At 46.2% G+C, this 19278-nt stretch overlaps 1 protein-coding gene across 3 annotated transcripts in view; it reads left to right on the forward strand.

The window, feature by feature from the left end:
- Nucleotides 1–19278, forward strand: part of LOC115135014 (echinoderm microtubule-associated protein-like 6) — a 134307-nt gene that overhangs the window by 107972 nt on the left and 7057 nt on the right. Inside the window, exons 29-40 of one of the 3 annotated variants that reach the window (XM_065023129.1) lie at nucleotides 80–94; nucleotides 5729–5807; nucleotides 6050–6179; nucleotides 6305–6403; nucleotides 6738–6758; nucleotides 7124–7297; nucleotides 7471–7679; nucleotides 7792–7949; nucleotides 8575–8689; nucleotides 10547–10735; nucleotides 10981–11153; nucleotides 18703–18865. In XM_065023129.1, the coding sequence (XP_064879201.1) occupies nucleotides 80–94; nucleotides 5729–5807; nucleotides 6050–6179; nucleotides 6305–6403; nucleotides 6738–6758; nucleotides 7124–7297; nucleotides 7471–7679; nucleotides 7792–7949; nucleotides 8575–8689; nucleotides 10547–10735; nucleotides 10981–11153; nucleotides 18703–18865 (1525 nt within the window). The remainder of the gene's footprint in view (nucleotides 1–79; nucleotides 95–5728; nucleotides 5808–6049; nucleotides 6180–6304; nucleotides 6404–6737; nucleotides 6759–7123; nucleotides 7298–7470; nucleotides 7680–7791; nucleotides 7950–8574; nucleotides 8690–10546; nucleotides 10736–10980; nucleotides 11154–18702; nucleotides 18866–19278) is intronic. The other 2 variants (XM_065023128.1, XM_029669186.2) reach the window with 2 other exon arrangements.

Below are 19278 nucleotides of genomic sequence, written 5' to 3' on the forward strand. Positions count from 1 at the left end.
TTAAGAATTTGTAAGTGCTTAACATCCTGTTCAATCTCTTTAATATCTCTCTTGTGTTTTAACTTGCATTCCTTTGGAGGCAGGGCATTGTCAAGTAAGTATGACCTATGCATACATTCTGTGTTAGCTCTGGGATGTGGGTGGTATTTCCTTACATTGGATGTGAAGAGATGAGTATTTTATTTTATTGAGTGTGAGGGTAGAATATCTAACATGCAATAGAATACATGGTGTTATTTTAATCCAGGGATTTCAACAGAATTTTCCATGTTTTTCCTTTTATAACCGTACATACTTGACATTTTATCCAAAAGTGTTTGTTATTTCACTGATCTCCTATAATGGTCCTACAGGAAGCAGTTCTGAAAAGGCTGTGTTTTCTAGTCATCTATTTATATGGACTATGGGCATAATCTCCCATAGCCCATGGATCTCAATATCACTCATATTGCTCAAAGTATGGCCAATGTGAAGTTATGTCAACTGCATGAGTAAGACATGATTTATTTATTTCAGATCCTTTTGGGTCATTCGTATCACAATTTATTTAGTAGGGTACTCCGAGTACAATGATGATTTACCAAGTGATGCTGGAGGAGACCGTTCTTTCTTTCTGTTTCTGTCTCTCCCCCTCTCTTTTCTTCTTCCTCTCTCATGGAGCCCCAGACATCACAGGACCTTGTTTTCCCATAACCCCTTGGGGGTTGAGATCGAGGCACTGACTCATTTCTCTCTTCCTGTGCCCTTCCTCCTCCTCTCATAGGAGCTCTATTGCACAGTTTGCACAGGGACCCCAGGGTATGACCCCCTCCCCTTATCGCTCTGTAGACTGGTGCACTCTCATTCCACACTTCTCCTACGAGCTGTCTCTCTTTCTAGCATGCTGACAGCAGGCTGATGGCCAGAGCATGGTGTGCACCAGGCAGAAATGACAGCTAATAGCTCTCCAGGTTGCTTTTTGCATGAGCATAGAGCCTTTATAGCTATATTGAGTCCCCTCGGACTCCGACCTGTCCTCTAAACCTCTCACTTGGTTCTGTCCACTGCTCTCAAGGGGATCCAGGTAAAGTGGGCTACTTGTGTCTATCACGCTGTGTGCGTACACTGTGGGTCCAGGTCCACATGTTTCTCTGTGACGTTCTGTATGTACTTGCATGGTGGCAGTCAGCTCATCTCATTCCCATCTGATCAGAACTGCATGTTTGCATCCAGACTGCAGAGTTTCACACCCAGTAGGGCTTTTTTCCCATCTTCTCTTTCTTGTTCAGATAGAGACATGGAGCTAAGCAGCCTCACTCTATGACTCTCTAGTTCAATAAAGGTTCAATAAAACATAACATTTATTCAAATGATTCTACAATCCTGGCTCAGCATGAAAAATGTTGCAATCAGTCCTTAGGAGTTAGTTACAACACTACTACAGATATTCAATCTGCGGTGTTATGTGTGGCAACACTAAACTCTGACGTGCTGATTGAAGTCACTTCAGAGCACGTAGACACTGATAATATTGTTAAAACACATGTGGAAGAGGGAGTCTGATTACCAAATGAAATAGGAGAAAGTAGATGTTGGAAATATTAGCTCCCTGCCGTGCATGATCATCCAAACAATGCTGTTCAAACAAACCGAGAACGACGGTAGTGTCTGTCAGCTGTAAGGAGTGTAAACTATGTATGTGATCACAGCTATCACCTTTGGGCTAGTAATTTGCCAGTGAGCTGGAACCTTGTCTTGTATGACACGGCTGTAGTTCTACCAGGCCATTGCACACAGTGCTAGTGCTGTATGACTAATGCTTCTGCAGTGTCATTGTACTGTTCAACCTCCTGTTGGATTTCAACCTCCAAGGGCTTCTTCAATATGTGTTTCCCTGTTAACTTGTAGACTCTGTCTGTCAGTGTGTGTGCGCACGGGAGCATGCACACATTCTCGTGAACCTTTGACAACCTATGTTAAGGACCAATAACTTAATAAGTCAAATCAAATCAAACTGTATTTGTCAAATGCGCCGAATACAACAAGTGTAGACCTTACCGTGAAATGCTTACTTAAAAATTCTTAACCAACAGTGCAGTTCAAGAAGAGTTAAGAAAATATTTACCAACTAAACTAAAGTAAAAAAATTTTTTTTTAAAGTAACACAATAACATAACAATAATGAGGTTTATACAGGGGGTACCAGTACAGAGTCAGTGTGCGGGGGTACAGGTTAGAGGTAATTTGTACATGTAGGTAGGGATGAAGTGACTATGCATAGAGAATAAACAGTGAGTAGCAGCAGTGTACATGTAGGTTGGGGTGAAGTGACTATGCATAGATAATAAACAGTGAGTAGCAGCAGTGTACATGTAGGTTGGGATGAAGTGACTATGCATAGATAATAAACAGTGAGTAGCAGCAGTGTACATGTAGGTTGGGGTGAAGTGACTATGCATAGATAATAAACAGTGAGTAGCAGCAGTGTACATGTAGGTTGGGGTGAAGTGACTATGCATAGAGAATAAACAGTGAGTAGCAGCAGTGTACATGTAGGTAGGGATGAAGTGACTATGCATAGAGAATAAACAGTGAGTAGCAGCAGTGTACATGTAGGTAGGGATGAAGTGACTATGCATAGAGAATAAACAGTGAGTAGCAGCAGTGTACATGTAGGTAGGGATGAAGTGACTATGCATAGAGAATAAACAGTGAGTAGCAGCAGTGTACATGTAGGTAGGGATGAAGTGACTATGCATAGAGAATAAACAGTGAGTAGCAGCAGTGTACATGTAGGTAGGGATGAAGTGACTATGCATAGAGAATAAACAGTGAGTAGCAGCAGTGTACATGTAGGTAGGGATGAAGTGACTATGCATAGAGAATAAACAGTGAGTAGCAGCAGTGTACATGTAGGTAGGGATGAAGTGACTATGCATAGAGAATAAACAGTGAGTAGCAGCAGTGTACATGTAGGTAGGGATGAAGTGACTATGCATAGAGAATAAACAGTGAGTAGCAGCAGTGTACATGTAGGTAGGGATGAAGTGACTATGCATAGAGAATAAACAGTGAGTAGCAGCAGTGTACATGTAGGTAGGGATGAAGTGACTATGCATAGAGAATAAACAGTGAGTAGCAGCAGTGTACATGTAGGTAGGGATGAAGTGACTATGCATAGAGAATAAACAGTGAGTAGCAGCAGTGTACATGTAGGTAGGGGTGAAGTGACTATGCATAGATAATAAACAGTGAGTAGCAGCAGTGTACATGTAGGTAGGGATGAAGTGACTATACATAGATAATAAACAGTGAGTAGCAGCAGTGTACATGTAGGTAGGGATGAAGTGACTATACATAGATAATAAACAGTGAGTAGCAGCAGTGTACATGTAGGTAGGGGTGAAGTGACTATGCATAGAGAATAAACAGTGAGTAGCAGCAGTGTACATGTAGGTAGCAGTGTACATGAGGTAGGGTGAAGTGACTATGCATAGATAATAAACAGTGAGTAGCAGCAGTGTACATGTAGGTAGGGGTGAAGTGACTATGCATAGAGAATAAACAGTGAGTAGCAGCAGTGTACATGTAGGTTGGGGTGAAGTGACTATGCATAGAGAATAAACAGTGAGTAGCAGCAGTGTACATGTAGGTAGGGATGAAGTGACTATGCATAGAGAATAAACAGTGAGTAGCAGCAGTGTACATGTAGGTAGGGATGAAGTGACTATGCATAGAGAATAAACAGTGAGTAGCAGCAGTGTACATGTAGGTAGGGATGAAGTGACTATGCATAGAGAATAAACAGTGAGTAGCAGCAGTGTACAACACAAATGGAGGGAGGGGGGGTCAATGTAATAGTCTGGTGGCCATTTGATTAATTGTTCAGCAGCTTATGGCTTGGGGGTAGAAGCTGTTAAGGAGCCTTTTGGACTTGGCGCTCCGGTACCGTTTGCCGTGCGGTAGCAGAGAAAACAGTCTATGACTTGGGTGACTAGAGTCTCTGACAATTTTATGGGCTTTCCTCTGACACCGCCTATTATATAGGTCCTAGATTGCAGGAAGCTTGGCCCAGTGATGCACTGGGAAGTACTCACTACCCTCTGTAGTGCCTTACGGTCAGATGCCGAGCAGTTGCCATACCAGGCAGTGATGCCACTACAGCCCCGTTGATGTTAATGGGGGCCTGTTCGGCCCTCCTTTTCCTATAGTCCACAATCATCTCCTTTGTCTTGCTCACATTGAGTGAGAGGGTGTTGTCCTGGCACCACACTGCCAGTTCTCTGACCTCCTCTCTAATCGTTGTTGGTGATCAGGCCTACCACTGCTGTGTCGTCAGCAAACTTAATGATGGTGTTGGAGTCATGTTTGGCCACGCAGTCGTGGGTGAACAGGGAGTACAGGAGGGGACTAAGTACACACTCCTGAGGGTCCCCAGTGTTGAGGATCAGCGTAGTGTTGTTGCCTATCCTTACCACCTGGGGGCGGCCCGTCAGGAAGTCCAGGATCCAGTTGCAGATGGAGGTGTTTAGTCCCAGGGTCCTTATCTTAGTGATGAGCTTTGTGGGCGCTATGGTGTTGAACACTGAGCTGTAGTCAATGAACAGCTTTCTCACATAGGTATTCCTTTTGTCCAGGTGGGAAAGGGTAGTGTGGAGTGCTTCTATTCTTCCTTTAATGGCCCTTTGCTTTTGTGTCAGCTATCAATAGTATTGATATTTCAGATGTTTTACATGGTCTGTTAACCCCTGAAAGTGACCATGGACCTCAGGTCTCAGCCAGGACACATCACTGTGGTAACCAACTGCCTAGGAAGTCAAATTTTCCAACATATCCAGTGACTTCATTTTTATGGAGAGTGGAATTCCACTCACTTTAAAGGGGCAACCTGTAATTGCTACATTAACTGCAGATTGCCTCTTTTTAAGTATTTCTATTTTATAGTGATATATTTCAATGAGGGGGGGACAGAGAAGGAAATCCAGGGAAAGCCTCACTGAGACACAGAGGTCGATGTGCTGCAGGTGGCAGTGTAGAGCTCCTAGAAACTGACTCAGAGACTGAGTGGAATTGTATTCTGTTGCTCATTGTGGCTCATTGCCATACATGTTAAATGTGGCCTCAGCCAACTGGTGTAATGTGTCATTATTGGTGTGATCCTTATGTGAAAGTTGACGCTTGTTAACATTGTGAATGTGATGTGCCCACCTTGGTGATATGTGTGCAGTGGCTGGCCAAAATTCATACATGTGGAAAATGTCAGTGATGTATACAATTTATTCAATTTTATGTAGCACTGAATCTGTCTGTAGATATTGTGTTATATACTGTGTGTGTTTCATGAGGGACACTGAATGTTTGTGTATTATAAACAGTAAAGGCTTATGAGTGATTAACAAACAATGATGTACTGTAGACATGCTTAACAAGGTTTCTATTCAGAGGGATATGACTGATTGCAGCTGTTTTGTACTCTCTGAGTTCCTCAAGCTGTAGTTTAGCACATAGATATTTTCTTTCTCACGCTCTCTCTTATCTTTCTTTCTTTGTTTCTATCACTCTCATGTCAGACTAGAGAGACATTTTATAACTTGGCCTAATCTATCCTTAATGTGGCATTTATGTGCCCTGTAATGAAATTTCTCTGAGAAAACACGATTTGGTTCTGTGGTACGTACACATGTTAATATACTGTATCTGTCCAATATATCTACTGTGTGAGGCAGTACTATCTGTTTACTCACTGCAGGCCACCTGTTAGCCGAGCTGCTCCCCAACCAGAGAAGCTGCAGAAGAACAATATCACCAAAAAGAAGAAGCTTGTCGAGGTTTGTCTCACGGTGGTGTTGATGTTAACTCTGAATAACTTTGATGTCATACTCAACACGATGTTACAAAATCTCATTTTATTGGTCACATACACATATTTTACAGATATCATTGTGGGTGTAGCGAAATGCTTGTGTCTTGTTACATTTTTAACCTTAATTTGTATTTATTTTTATGAACCATTGTTGGGTACGTTTGGTGCGCTGTGGGATGTGATTGGCCGGTGATTGTGTACTTCCAGGACCTGGTTCTGGACCACGTGTTTGGGTTCAGGGGCTTCGATTGTCGTAACAACCTTCACTACCTCAACGACGGCGCCGACATCGTCTTCCACACAGCAGCTACGGCCATGGTGCACAGCCTCTCCACTGGTACAGCTACGTGTTGTCACTTTCAGATACCATACTCAATATTGACATCAGGACTTGTGATTTTCAAAGGCGTGTACATGATAAGATGAAGATGAACTCTGTGTTTTAATGCTATTTTTCCTCAGGGACTCAGAGTTTCTACTTGGAGCATACAGACGACATCCTCTGTTTGACCGTCAATCAACATCCTAAATACAAAAATGTCATCGCTACAGGACAGATTGGTATGTACTGTACTGCAGTGAATGAACATGTTTTATTTGATTGTGATTATGCGTTGACATATTTTGCATGTACTTATCCATAGCATTTGTGTGTGGGCTGAGTGTGGGCATATGAGAGAGAGAGAGATATTGAATGCCCATGTTTAGCCTTATCATAGCATTTTTCTGGGACTTTGTTGAGGACCTGTTCAGTCTACATTGACACATTTTGTTTGTTGCTAGAAGTCATTTTTATTGGTGCTTAACATCATGGCCCTCAGCAGCATCTGAGAAGGCACTCACTTTAGATTGAATTTGTTCTTTTGCCTAATTTCCCATCGCTCACACACCACAGGTGAAGTGACAGACCTGCCAGGTAAACCCCCCGTCCAGATTGACCTTTACAGTGTGCCCTACGTTTACTATGCCTATGGGCCGGTTTCCCGGACACAGATAAATCCCAGTCCTACAATCAAAAAGCAAGCTCAATGAAAAAAAAATCTTAATCTATGTCGGGGAAACCACCCCTATAGGTTTACCCTCTTATTGCTGTTCTCCTGCAGTTTCCCAGTGGCCTGTCCTGTATTTTCTATCCTCCAGTAGTTATCCCTCTGTATTCAACCCTACTTTTCTGACCTTTTTTACCCAGTACTATAATACAGCCAATCAATTGCCCTGGACTGCTCCATACTGTAGCCCTGTATACTGGATCAGACAATGGTGGTTTTCTCTGTGCTCCAGGCACCACCCCCTCCATCCATGTGTGGGACGCCATGAGTAAACAGACGCTGTCCATCCTGCGCTGCTCTCACGCCAAGGGGGTGGGCTACGTCAACTTCAGCGCCACGGGAAAGCTGCTGCTCTCTGTGGGGGTGGAGCCTGAACACACCATCACTGTGTGGCGCTGGCAGGAAGGTGAGCCATTCTGACCCTGGTAATATTCACTGAGATGGTGGTAGGCTACAGCTTAGATCTGGGTCTGGGCATTTTTGGGATTGCTAATCCTAACAATGTTGTTAGATATCACTCTGTAACTGTAAATAGCAGGTCATAGGAGTGTTTGTGCTTGTTTGGGTTACCCTGTCCAGGTGCTAAAGTGACCAGTAAAGGTGGCCATCCAGACAGGATCTTCGTAGTTGAGTTCCGGCCAGACTCCGACTCTCAGTTCGTGTCTGTTGGGATCAAGCACATCAAGTTCTGGACACTAGCTGGAGGCTCTCTCATGTATAAGAAGGGAGTGGTGGGCTCAGTGGAGGACGGCAGGATGCAGACCATGTTGTCTGTGGCCTTTGGTGCGGTGAGTATCGACAGAATTTGACACTCTTTAGTCTACCCTAATGGGTAGTAATTCATTTCAAAGATCCATTAAACGGTTTCGTGATCCTGAGCTGTGGTTTCTCTTCCTCCAGAATAACCTAACATTCACAGGTGCTATAAATGGGGATGTGTACGTGTGGAGAGACCACTTCCTGCTTCGTGTCGTGGCTAAAGCCCACACCGGGCCAGTGTTCACCATGTACACCACACTGAGGGACGGCCTCATCGTCACAGGGGGCAAGGAGAGGCCGTGAGTACCGTACAGCTGCACGACCATTTACAGTTTACATTTGAGTCATTTATCAGATGCTCTTATCAAGAGCGACATACAGGAGAAATTAGGGTTAGGTGCCTTGCTCAAGGGTACATCGACCAATTTTTCACCTAGTCAGCTCAGGGATTTGAAACAGTGATTGTTCGGTTACTGGCCCAATGCTCTTAAAGGGATATTTTGGCAATGAGGCCATTTTTCTACTAGTATGGTAGTAGATATTCATAGACTTCCAGTCATTACGCTAACTACCTAACTAACTTCCTTCATACTGGACACAGAGACAGACATAAAAATGGTGTCCACTAGTTCATCGGACTCAGGGAAAGTATTTGTTTAACCGCTAGGCTACCTGCTGCCAAGACTACTGACAATCAGAATGATATCTTTATAACACTGACCTACTTGAGACAACACCATTAATCCCACCTAAAGTAACAAGGCACACTAGCACCAAAAATCACATCTGGAATTCCATTGGATTACATGAAGAATAGTTCTGAATCTCGGTTAACCCTCTATGCTCTATGATGATGATACATTGATGATTATGATGGTGTGTTTGCATGTGTGTGTGTGTGTGTGCGTGCATGCACTTTTTCAGTACAAAGGAGGGCGGTGCAGTGAAACTGTGGGACCAGGAGATGAAGCGTTGCCGAGCGTTCCAGCTGGAGACGGGCCAAACTGTTGAGTGTGTGAGGTCCGTCTGTCGAGGAAAGGTGAGTTCAGCACAGCCAGGGCACACAGCAGTGAAAGAGACTTTGAGCATGTCTACAGCAGATGTTTAATCTTAAAGCAACTCCCTGAACAATCCTTTCTGAAATAAACGTACTGTCACTATGTTTTATATATATATATAGAGAGAGAGAGATAGAGATTTTAATTGAATATCATATATATATATATATATACACTGCTCAAAAAATAAAGGGAACACTTAAACAACACAATGTAACTCCAAGTCAATCACACTTCTGTGAAATCAAACTGTCCACTTAGGAAGCAACACTGATTGACAATATATTTCACATGCTGTTGTGCAAATGGAATAGACAACAGGTGGAAATTATAGGCAATTAGCAAGACACCCCCAATAAAGGAGTGGTTCTGCAGGTGATAACCACAGATAACTTCTCAGTTCCTATGCTTCCTGGCTGATGTTTTGGTCACTTTTGAATGCTGGCGGTGCTTTCATTCTAGTGGTAGCATGAGACGGAGTCTACAACCCACACAAGTGGCTCAGGTAGTGCAGCTCATCCAGGATGGAACATCAATGCGAGCTGTGGCAAGAAGGTTTGCTGTGTCTGTCGGCATAGTGTCCAGAGCATGGAGGCGCTACCAGGAGACAGGCCAGTACATCAGGAGACGTGGAGGAGGCCGTAGGAGGGCAACAACCCAGCAGCAGGATAGCGGTCCTTTGTTCAAGGAGGAGCAGGAGGAGCACTGCCAGAGCCCTGCAAAATGACCTCCAGCAGGCCACAAATGTGCATGTGTCTGCTCAAACGGTCAGAAACAGACTCCATGAGGATGGTATGAGGGCCCGACGTCCACAGGTGGGGGTTGTGCTTACAGCCCAACTCCGTGCAGGACGTTTGGCATTTGCCAGAGAACACCAAGATTGGCAAATTCGCCACTGGTGCCCTGTGCTCTTCACAGATGAAAGCAGGTTCACACTGAGCACATGTGACAGTCTGGAGACGCCGTGGAGAACGTTCTGCTGCCTGCAACATCCTCCAGCATGACCGGTTTGGCGGTGGATCCGTCATGGTGTGGGGTGGCATTTCTTTGGGGGGCCGCACAGCCCTCCATGTGCTCGCCAGAGGTAGCCTGACTGCCATTAGGTACCGAGATGAGATCCTCAGACCCCTTGTGAGACCATATGCTGGTGTGGTTGGCCCTGGGTTCCTCCTAATGCAAGACAATGCTAGACCTCATGTGGCTGGAGTGTGTCAGCAGTTCCTGCAAGAGGAAGGCATTGATGCTATGGACTGGCCTGCCCCTTCCCCAGACCTGAATCCAATTGAGCACATCTGGGACATCATGTCTCGCTCCATCCATACCACAGACTGTCCAGGAGTTGGCGGATGCTTTAGTCCAGGTCTGGAAGGAGATCCCTTAGGAGACCATCCGCCACCTCATCAGGAGCATGCCCAGGCGTTGTAGGGAGGTCATACAGGCACGTGGAGGCCACACACACACTACTGAGCCTCATTTTGACTTGTTTTAAGGACATTACATCAAAGTTGGATCAGCCTGTAGTGTGGTTTTCCACATAAATTTTGAGTGTGACTCCAAATCCAGACCTCCATGTGTTGATAAATTTGATTTCCATTGATAATTTTTGTGTGATTTTGTTCATTCAACTATGTAAAGAAAAAAGTATTTAATAAGAATATTTCATTCATTCAGATCTAGGATGTGTTATTTTAGTGTTCCCTTTATTTTTTTGAGCAGTGTATAATACTTTAGTCATTTAGCAGACGCTCTTAGCGATATGGATTGAAGCGAGCCCTAAGTCTATAGCTAGGATTTTGAAGGGTTAAAAATAGTAACCTTCTTGTGTCCCTGTCTACCAGGGTAAGATATTGGTAGGTACAAAGGATGGTGAGATCATTGAGGTGGGAGAGAAGAACGCTGCGTCCAACATCCTGATCAACGGCCACATGCAGGGCGAGATCTGGGGCCTGGCCACCCACCCCTCTAAAAACCTGTTCATCTCCACCAGCGACGACAGCACCATCCGCATATGGGACCTGGACGACAAGGTACAGTACAAATAAATACTATGTGGTTCCAATGGTCTGCTGAGCTATGAAGTTGCGTTTGATCTTACGTTGAATGTCTTAATTGATTTATTGCAGAAACAACTTTTTTGAATCACAAATCTGTGTGTAAATAGGTTTGTGTTCTTGGTTTCCTTTGCACCTGAATTTAGTTAACCGTTGAATGGCAAAATACCGTCCTATGTCATGTTTTGTTGTCTACAACCCTGCGTCCATTTCCCTGCTAGAAACTGCTGAACAAGGTGAGCCTGGGCCACCCAGCCAAGTGTGCCAGCTACAGTCCTGATGGTGAGATGGTGTCTGTGGGCATGAAGAATGGGGAGTTCATCATCCTCCTCACCAACTCACTCAAGATGTGGGGCAAGAAACGAGACCGCAGTGCTGCCATACAGGACATCAGGTAAGAACTGAGGGGACATAGGAGCTACCTGGAGCACTTTGGCTAGACTCCTGTCCACCTCCTGGCAGCAACCCTAGCATCAGCCCTAACCCTAGCTTTATGTGCACATCCTTGCAGTAACTAGCATCAGCCCTAACCCTAGCTTCATGTCCACATCCTGGCAGTAATCCTAGCATAAGCCCTAACCCTACCTTCATGTCCACATCCTGGCAGTAACCCTAGCATCAGCCCTAACCTTAGCTTTGTGTCCATATCCTGGCAGTAACCCTAGCATCAGCCCTAACCTTAGCTTTGTGTCCACATCCTGGCAGTAACCCTAGCATCAGCCCTAACCTTATCTTCGTGTCCACATCCTGGCAGTAACCCTAACTTCATAACCACATCCTGGCAGTAACCCTAGCATCAGCCCTAGCCCTATCTTTGTGTCCACATCCTGGCAATAACTCTAGCATCAGCCCTAACCTTATCTTCGTGTCCACATCCTGGCAGTAACCCTAACTTCATAACCACATCCTGGCAGTAACCCTAGCATCAGCCCTAACCCTAGCTTCATGTCCACATCCTGGCAGTAACTAACCCTAGCATCATCCCTAACCCTAGCTTCATGTCCACATCCTAACAGTAACCCTAGCAACAGCCCTAACCCTAGCTTCATGTCCACATCCTGGCAGTAACCCTAGCATCGGCACTAACCCTAGCTTCATGTACACATCCTGGCAGTAACCCTAGCAACAGCCCTAACCCTAGCTTCATGTACACATCCTGGCAGTAACCCTAGTATCGGCACTAACCCTAGCTTCATGTACACATCCTGGCAGTAACCCTAGCATCAGCCCTAACCCTAACTTCATGTCCACATCCTGGCAGTAACCCTAGCAACAGCCCTAACCCTAGCTTCATGTACACATCCTGGCAGTAACCCTAGTATCGGCACTAACCCTAGCTTCATGTACACATCCTGGCAGTAACCCTAGCATCAGCCCTAACCCTAACTTCATGTCCACATCCTGGCAGTAACCCTAGCATCAGCACTAACCCTAGCTTCATGTCCACATCATGGCAATAACTAACCCAAGCATCAGCCCTAACCCTAACTTCATGTCCACATCCTGGCAGTAACCCTAGCATCAGCCCTAACCCTAACTTCATGTCCACATCCTGGCAGTAACCCTAGCATCAGCCCTAACCCTAGCTTCATGTCCACATCCTGGCAGTAACTAACCCTAGCATCATCCCTAACCCTAGCTTCATGTCCACATCCTAACAGTAACCCTAGCAACAGCCCTAACCCTAGCTTCATGTCCACATCCTGGCAGTAACCCTAGCATCGGCACTAACCCTAGCTTCATGTACACATCCTGGCAGTAACCCTAGCAACAGCCCTAACCCTAGCTTCATGTACACATCCTGGCAGTAACCCTAGTATCGGCACTAACCCTAGCTTCATGTACACATCCTGGCAGTAACCCTAGCATCAGCCCTAACCCTAACTTCATGTCCACATCCTGGCAGTAACCCTAGCAACAGCCCTAACCCTAGCTTCATGTACACATCCTGGCAGTAACCCTAGTATCGGCACTAACCCTAGCTTCATGTACACATCCTGGCAGTAACCCTAGCATCAGCCCTAACCCTAACTTCATGTCCACATCCTGGCAGTAACCCTAGCATCAGCACTAACCCTAGCTTCATGTCCACATCATGGCAATAACTAACCCAAGCATCAGCCCTAACCCTAACTTCATGTCCACATCCTGGCAGTAACCCTAGCATCAGCCCTAACCCTAACTTCATGTCCACATCCTGGCAGTAACCCTAGCATCAGCCCTAACCCAAGCTTCATGTCCACATCCTGGCAGTAACCCTAGCATCAGCCCTAACCCTAGCTTCATGTCCATATCCTGGCAGTAACTAACCCTAGCATCAGCCCTAACCCTAGCTTCATGTCCACATCCTGGCAGTAACGAACCCTAGAATCAGCCCTAACCCTAGCTTCATGTCCATATCCTGGCAGTAACTAACCCTAGCATCAGCCCTAACCCTAGCTTCATGTCCATATCATGGCAGTAACCCTAGCATCAGCCCTAACCTTAGCTTTGTTTCCATATCCTGGCAGTAACTAACCCTAGCATCAGCCCTAACCCTAGCTTTGTGTCCATATCCTGGCAGTAACCCTAGCATCAGCCCTAACCTTAGCTTTGTGTCCACATCCTGGCAGTAACCCTAGCATCAGCCCTAACCTTATCTTCGTGTCCACATCCTGACAGTAACCCTAACTTCATAACCACATCCTGGCAGTAACCCTAGCATCAGCCCTAGCCCTATCTTTGTGTCCACATCCTGGCAATAACTCTAGCATCAGCCCTAACCTTATCTTCGTGTCCACATCCTGGCAGTAACCCTAACTTCATAACCACATCCTGGCAGTAACCCTAGCATCAGCCCTAACCCTAGCTTCATGTCCACATCCTGGCAGTAACTAACCCTAGCATCATCCCTAACCCTAGCTTCATGTCCACATCCTAACAGTAACCCTAGCAACAGCCCTAACCCTAGCTTCATGTCCACATCCTGGCAGTAACCCTAGCATCGGCACTAACCCTAGCTTCATGTACACATCCTGGCAGTAACCCTAGCAACAGCCCTAACCCTAGCTTCATGTCCACATCCTGGCAGTAACCCTAGTATCGGCACTAACCCTAGCTTCATGTACACATCCTGGCAGTAACCCTAGCATCAGCCCTAACCCTAACTTCATGTCCACATCCTGGCAGTAACCCTAGCAACAGCCCTAACCCTAGCTTCATGTACACATCCTGGCAGTAACCCTAGTATCGGCACTAACCCTAGCTTCATGTACACATCCTGGCAGTAACCCTAGCATCAGCCCTAACCCTAACTTCATGTCCACATCCTGGCAGTAACCCTAGCATCAGCACTAACCCTAGCTTCATGTCCATATCCTGGCAGTAACTAACCCTAGCATCAGCCCTAACCCTAGCTTCATGTCCACATCCTGGCAGTAACGAACCCTAGAATCAGCCCTAACCCTAGCTTCATGTCCATATCCTGGCAGTAACTAACCCTAGCATCAGCCCTAACCCTAGCTTCATGTCCATATCATGGCAGTAACCCTAGCATCAGCCCTAACCTTAGCTTTGTTTCCATATCCTGGCAGTAACTAACCCTAGCATCAGCCCTAACCCTAGCTTTGTGTCCATATCCTGGCAGTAACCCTAGCATCAGCCCTAACCCTAGCTTCATGTACACATCCTGGCAGTAACCCTAGTATCGGCACTAACCCTAGCTTCATGTACACATCCTGGCAGTAACCCTAGCATCAGCCCTAACCCTAACTTCATGTCCACATCCTGGCAGTAACCCTAGCATCAGCACTAACCCTAGCTTCATGTCCCATCATGGCCTAACCCAAGCATCAGCCCTAACCCTAACTTCATGTCCACATCCTGGCAGTAACCCTAGCATCAGCCCTAACCCTAACTTCATGTCCACATCCTGGCAGTAACCCTAGCATCAGCCCTAACTTCATGTCCACATCCTGGCAGTAACTAACCCTAGCATCATCCCTAACCCTAGCATCAGCCGTAACCCTAACTTCATGTCCCCATCCTGGCAGTAACCCTAGCATCATCCCTAACCCTAGCTTCGTGTCCATATCCTGGCAGTAACCCTAACTTCATGTCCACATCCTGGCAGTAATCCTAGCATCAGCCCTAACCCTAGCTTCATGTCCACATCCTGGCAGTAACCCTAACTTCATGTCCACATCCTGGCAGTAATCCTAGCATCAGCCCTAACCCTAACTTCATGTCCCCATCCTGGCAGTAACCCTAGCATCAGCCCTAACCCTAGCTTCATGTCCACATCCTGGCAGTAACCCTAGCATCAGCCCTAACCCTAACTTCATGTCCACATCCTGGCAGTAACCCTAGCATCAGCCCTAACCCAAGCTTCATGTCCACATCCTGGCAGTAACCCTAGCATCAGCCCTAACCCTAGCTTCATGTCCATATCCTGGCAGTAACTAACCCTAGCATCAGCCCTAACCCTAGCTTCATGTCCACATCCTGGCAGTAACGAACCCTAGAATCAGCCCTAACCCTAGCTTCATGTCCATATCCTGGCAGTAACTAACCCTAGCATCAGCCCTAACCCTAGCTTCATGTCCATATCATGGCAGTAACCCTAGCATCAGCCCTAACCTTAGCTTTGTTTCCATATCCTGGCAGTAACTAACCCTAGCATCAGCCCTAACCCTAGCTTTGTGTCCATATCCTGGCAGTAACCCTAGCATCAGCCCTAACCTTAGCTTTGTGTCCACATCCTGGCAGTAACCCTAGCATCAGCCCTAACCTTATCTTCGTGTCCACATCCTGACAGTAACCCTAACTTCATAACCACATCCTGGCAGTAACCCTAGCATCAGCCCTAGCCCTATCTTTGTGTCCACATCCTGGCAATAACTCTAGCATCAGCCCTAACCTTATCTTCGTGTCCACATCCTGGCAGTAACCCTAACTTCATAACCACATCCTGGCAGTAACCCTAGCATCAGCCCTAACCCTAGCTTCATGTCCACATCCTGGCAGTAACTAACCCTAGCATCATCCCTAACCCTAGCTTCATGTCCACATCCTAACAGTAACCCTAGCAACAGCCCTAACCCTAGCTTCATGTCCACATCCTGGCAGTAACCCTAGCATCGGCACTAACCCTAGCTTCATGTACACATCCTGGCAGTAACCCTAGCAACAGCCCTAACCCTAGCTTCATGTCCACATCCTGGCAGTAACCCTAGTATCGGCACTAACCCTAGCTTCATGTACACATCCTGGCAGTAACCCTAGCATCAGCCCTAACCCTAACTTCATGTCCACATCCTGGCAGTAACCCTAGCAACAGCCCTAACCCTAGCTTCATGTACACATCCTGGCAGTAACCCTAGTATCGGCACTAACCCTAGCTTCATGTACACATCCTGGCAGTAACCCTAGCATCAGCCCTAACCCTAACTTCATGTCCACATCCTGGCAGTAACCCTAGCATCAGCACTAACCCTAGCTTCATGTCCATATCCTGGCAGTAACTAACCCTAGCATCAGCCCTAACCCTAGCTTCATGTCCACATCCTGGCAGTAACGAACCCTAGAATCAGCCCTAACCCTAGCTTCATGTCCATATCCTGGCAGTAACTAACCCTAGCATCAGCCCTAACCCTAGCTTCATGTCCATATCATGGCAGTAACCCTAGCATCAGCCCTAACCTTAGCTTTGTTTCCATATCCTGGCAGTAACTAACCCTAGCATCAGCCCTAACCCTAGCTTTGTGTCCATATCCTGGCAGTAACCCTAGCATCAGCCCTAACCCTAGCTTCATGTACACATCCTGGCAGTAACCCTAGTATCGGCACTAACCCTAGCTTCATGTACACATCCTGGCAGTAACCCTAGCATCAGCCCTAACCCTAACTTCATGTCCACATCCTGGCAGTAACCCTAGCATCAGCACTAACCCTAGCTTCATGTCCACATCATGGCAATAACTAACCCAAGCATCAGCCCTAACCCTAACTTCATGTCCACATCCTGGCAGTAACCCTAGCATCAGCCCTAACCCTAACTTCATGTCCACATCCTGGCAGTAACCCTAGCATCAGCCCTAACTTCATGTCCACATCCTGGCAGTAACTAACCCTAGCATCATCCCTAACCCTAGCATCAGCCGTAACCCTAACTTCATGTCCCCATCCTGGCAGTAACCCTAGCATCATCCCTAACCCTAGCTTCGTGTCCATATCCTGGCAGTAACCCTAACTTCATGTCCACATCCTGGCAGTAATCCTAGCATCAGCCCTAACCCTAGCTTCATGTCCACATCCTGGCAGTAACCCTAACTTCATGTCCACATCCTGGCAGTAATCCTAGCATCAGCCCTAACCCTAACTTCATGTCCCCATCCTGGCAGTAACCCTAGCATCAGCCCTAACCCTAGCTTCATGTCCACATCCTGGCAGTAATCCTAGCAACAGCCCTAACCCTAGCTTCATGTACACATCCTGGCAGTAACCCTAGTATCGGCACTAACCCTAGCTTCATGTACACATCCTGGCAGTAACCCTAGCATCAGCCCTAACCCTAACTTCATGTCCACATCCTGGCAATAACTAACCCTAGCATCATCCCTAACTCTAACTTCATGTCCACATCCTGGGAATAACTAACCCTAGCATCAGCCCTAACTCTAGCTTCATGTCCACATCCTGGTAGTAAATCTTGCCCTAGCATCATGTCCTCATCCCAGTTCAACCCTAGGTCGAAAATATACAGGTTAACCCAACGTAATTATTACATCAGGCAGCATTCGAAAATAAACAAATTTATTGGACCAGTGCCATTGATAATGACTAGCACCATTGCTAACTAGCAACTCTGGCACCATTTTCTCAAAGAGTTATGGGATATTAGAACCCTGTTGTCTTAAAAGAGTTATGGGATATTAGAACCCTGTTGTCTTAACCTTTGACATCTTAAAAAAAAAAATGTTTACCCCTTTTTCGTGGTGTCCAATTGTTAGTAGCTACTATCTTTTCTCATCGCTACAACTCCCGTACGGGCTCGGGAGAGACGAAGGTTGAAAGTCATGCGTCCTCCGATACACAACCCAACCAAGCCGCACTGCTTCTTAACACAGCTCCATCCATCCCGGAAGCCAGCCGCACCAATGTGTCGGAGGAAACACCGTGCACCTGGCAACCTTGACAAGGATTTCCCTACCGGCCAAGCCCTCCCTAACCCGGGCGATGCTAGGCCAATTGTGCGTCGCCCCACAGACCTCCCGGTCGCGGCCGGTTACGACAGAGCCTGGGCGCGAACCCAGAGTCTCTGGTGGCACAGCTGGCGCTGCAATACAATACCCGGGAGGCAACCTTTGACATCTTCAACCTAGGTTCAAACCTAACCACAACCCTAACCCTAGCCACAACCATAACCCTAACCTCAACCCAACCCTAACCCCCAACCCTAGCCTCAACCACAACCCTGGCCACATCCCTAACCTCAACCAACAACCCTAGCCTCAAGCACAACCCTGGAAACAACCCTAACCATAACCCACAACCCTAACCAACAACCCTGGCCTCAACCACAAACCTAACAGTGCTTCATGTCCAAATCCCTGTTCAATCTTAAGCCTATCCTCAACCACAAACCTAACCCAAATTTTGCATTACTCTAACCATAGCCTTATGTTCAACCCTGGCTCAACCCTAATCCCAAAATATGGCTCCCAAAAAATCTGAATTCCCAATTTAACCTGTGGTTTGAACCAAGAAAACAACTAACCAAAATTAAACAATTTATTTTTTCAAACTGTGGAGACTGATTTAACCAAAAGGGGGAAGTGAACTAATTTTAAATGGCATTAGGTCAGTTAAAGGCCAGTCAATTACATTTTAATTATGAGAATGTTTGTGTGGTTCAATGTCATATATACATTATGTACAGTATGTCTATTCTGTGACCCTCTCAGGTTCAGTCCAGACAAACACCTCCTGGCAGTGGGCTCAGTGGAGAGTACGGTTGACCTGTATGACCTTACATTGGGCCCCACACTCAACCGCGTGGGCTACTGTAAGGACATCTCCAGCTTCGTTATCCAGATGGACTTCTCTGCAGACAGCAGGTTCATCGAGGTATGCCACACTGAACGGGAAGTAGAATACAGCTGGAGGGGTTTTAAAAACAGACTAAGTCTTGTTGTTGTTGTTACAAGCCATGGGGGTTTTGATAGGCTGACATACATACTGGATTTTCTAAACCACACAAAATAGATAGTGGAATGAGGTCCATTTTATTTTGCTGCATTATGTTTGAATAGTCTAAAAGTCTTTTTTTTTTTACCATCATGGCAACCGTGTCAGTGTTTGTCTTTTTAATACAGCCATCTTGACCATTTGATCATGTTGCACAGTGTGTTCTCACCATGATGGATACTCGTATATCCATTCCAAAGCATGCTGAGAGTGGAAAACGTCTATATTTAGACTCACACATATATGGCAGGCAGGTCATAATCGTTTATGGCCAAGTCCCCTTCTAGTTAACA

This window comes from Oncorhynchus nerka, linkage group LG10 (assembly GCF_034236695.1).
Source record: "Oncorhynchus nerka isolate Pitt River linkage group LG10, Oner_Uvic_2.0, whole genome shotgun sequence".
NCBI classification, from domain to species: domain Eukaryota; kingdom Metazoa; phylum Chordata; class Actinopteri; order Salmoniformes; family Salmonidae; genus Oncorhynchus; species Oncorhynchus nerka.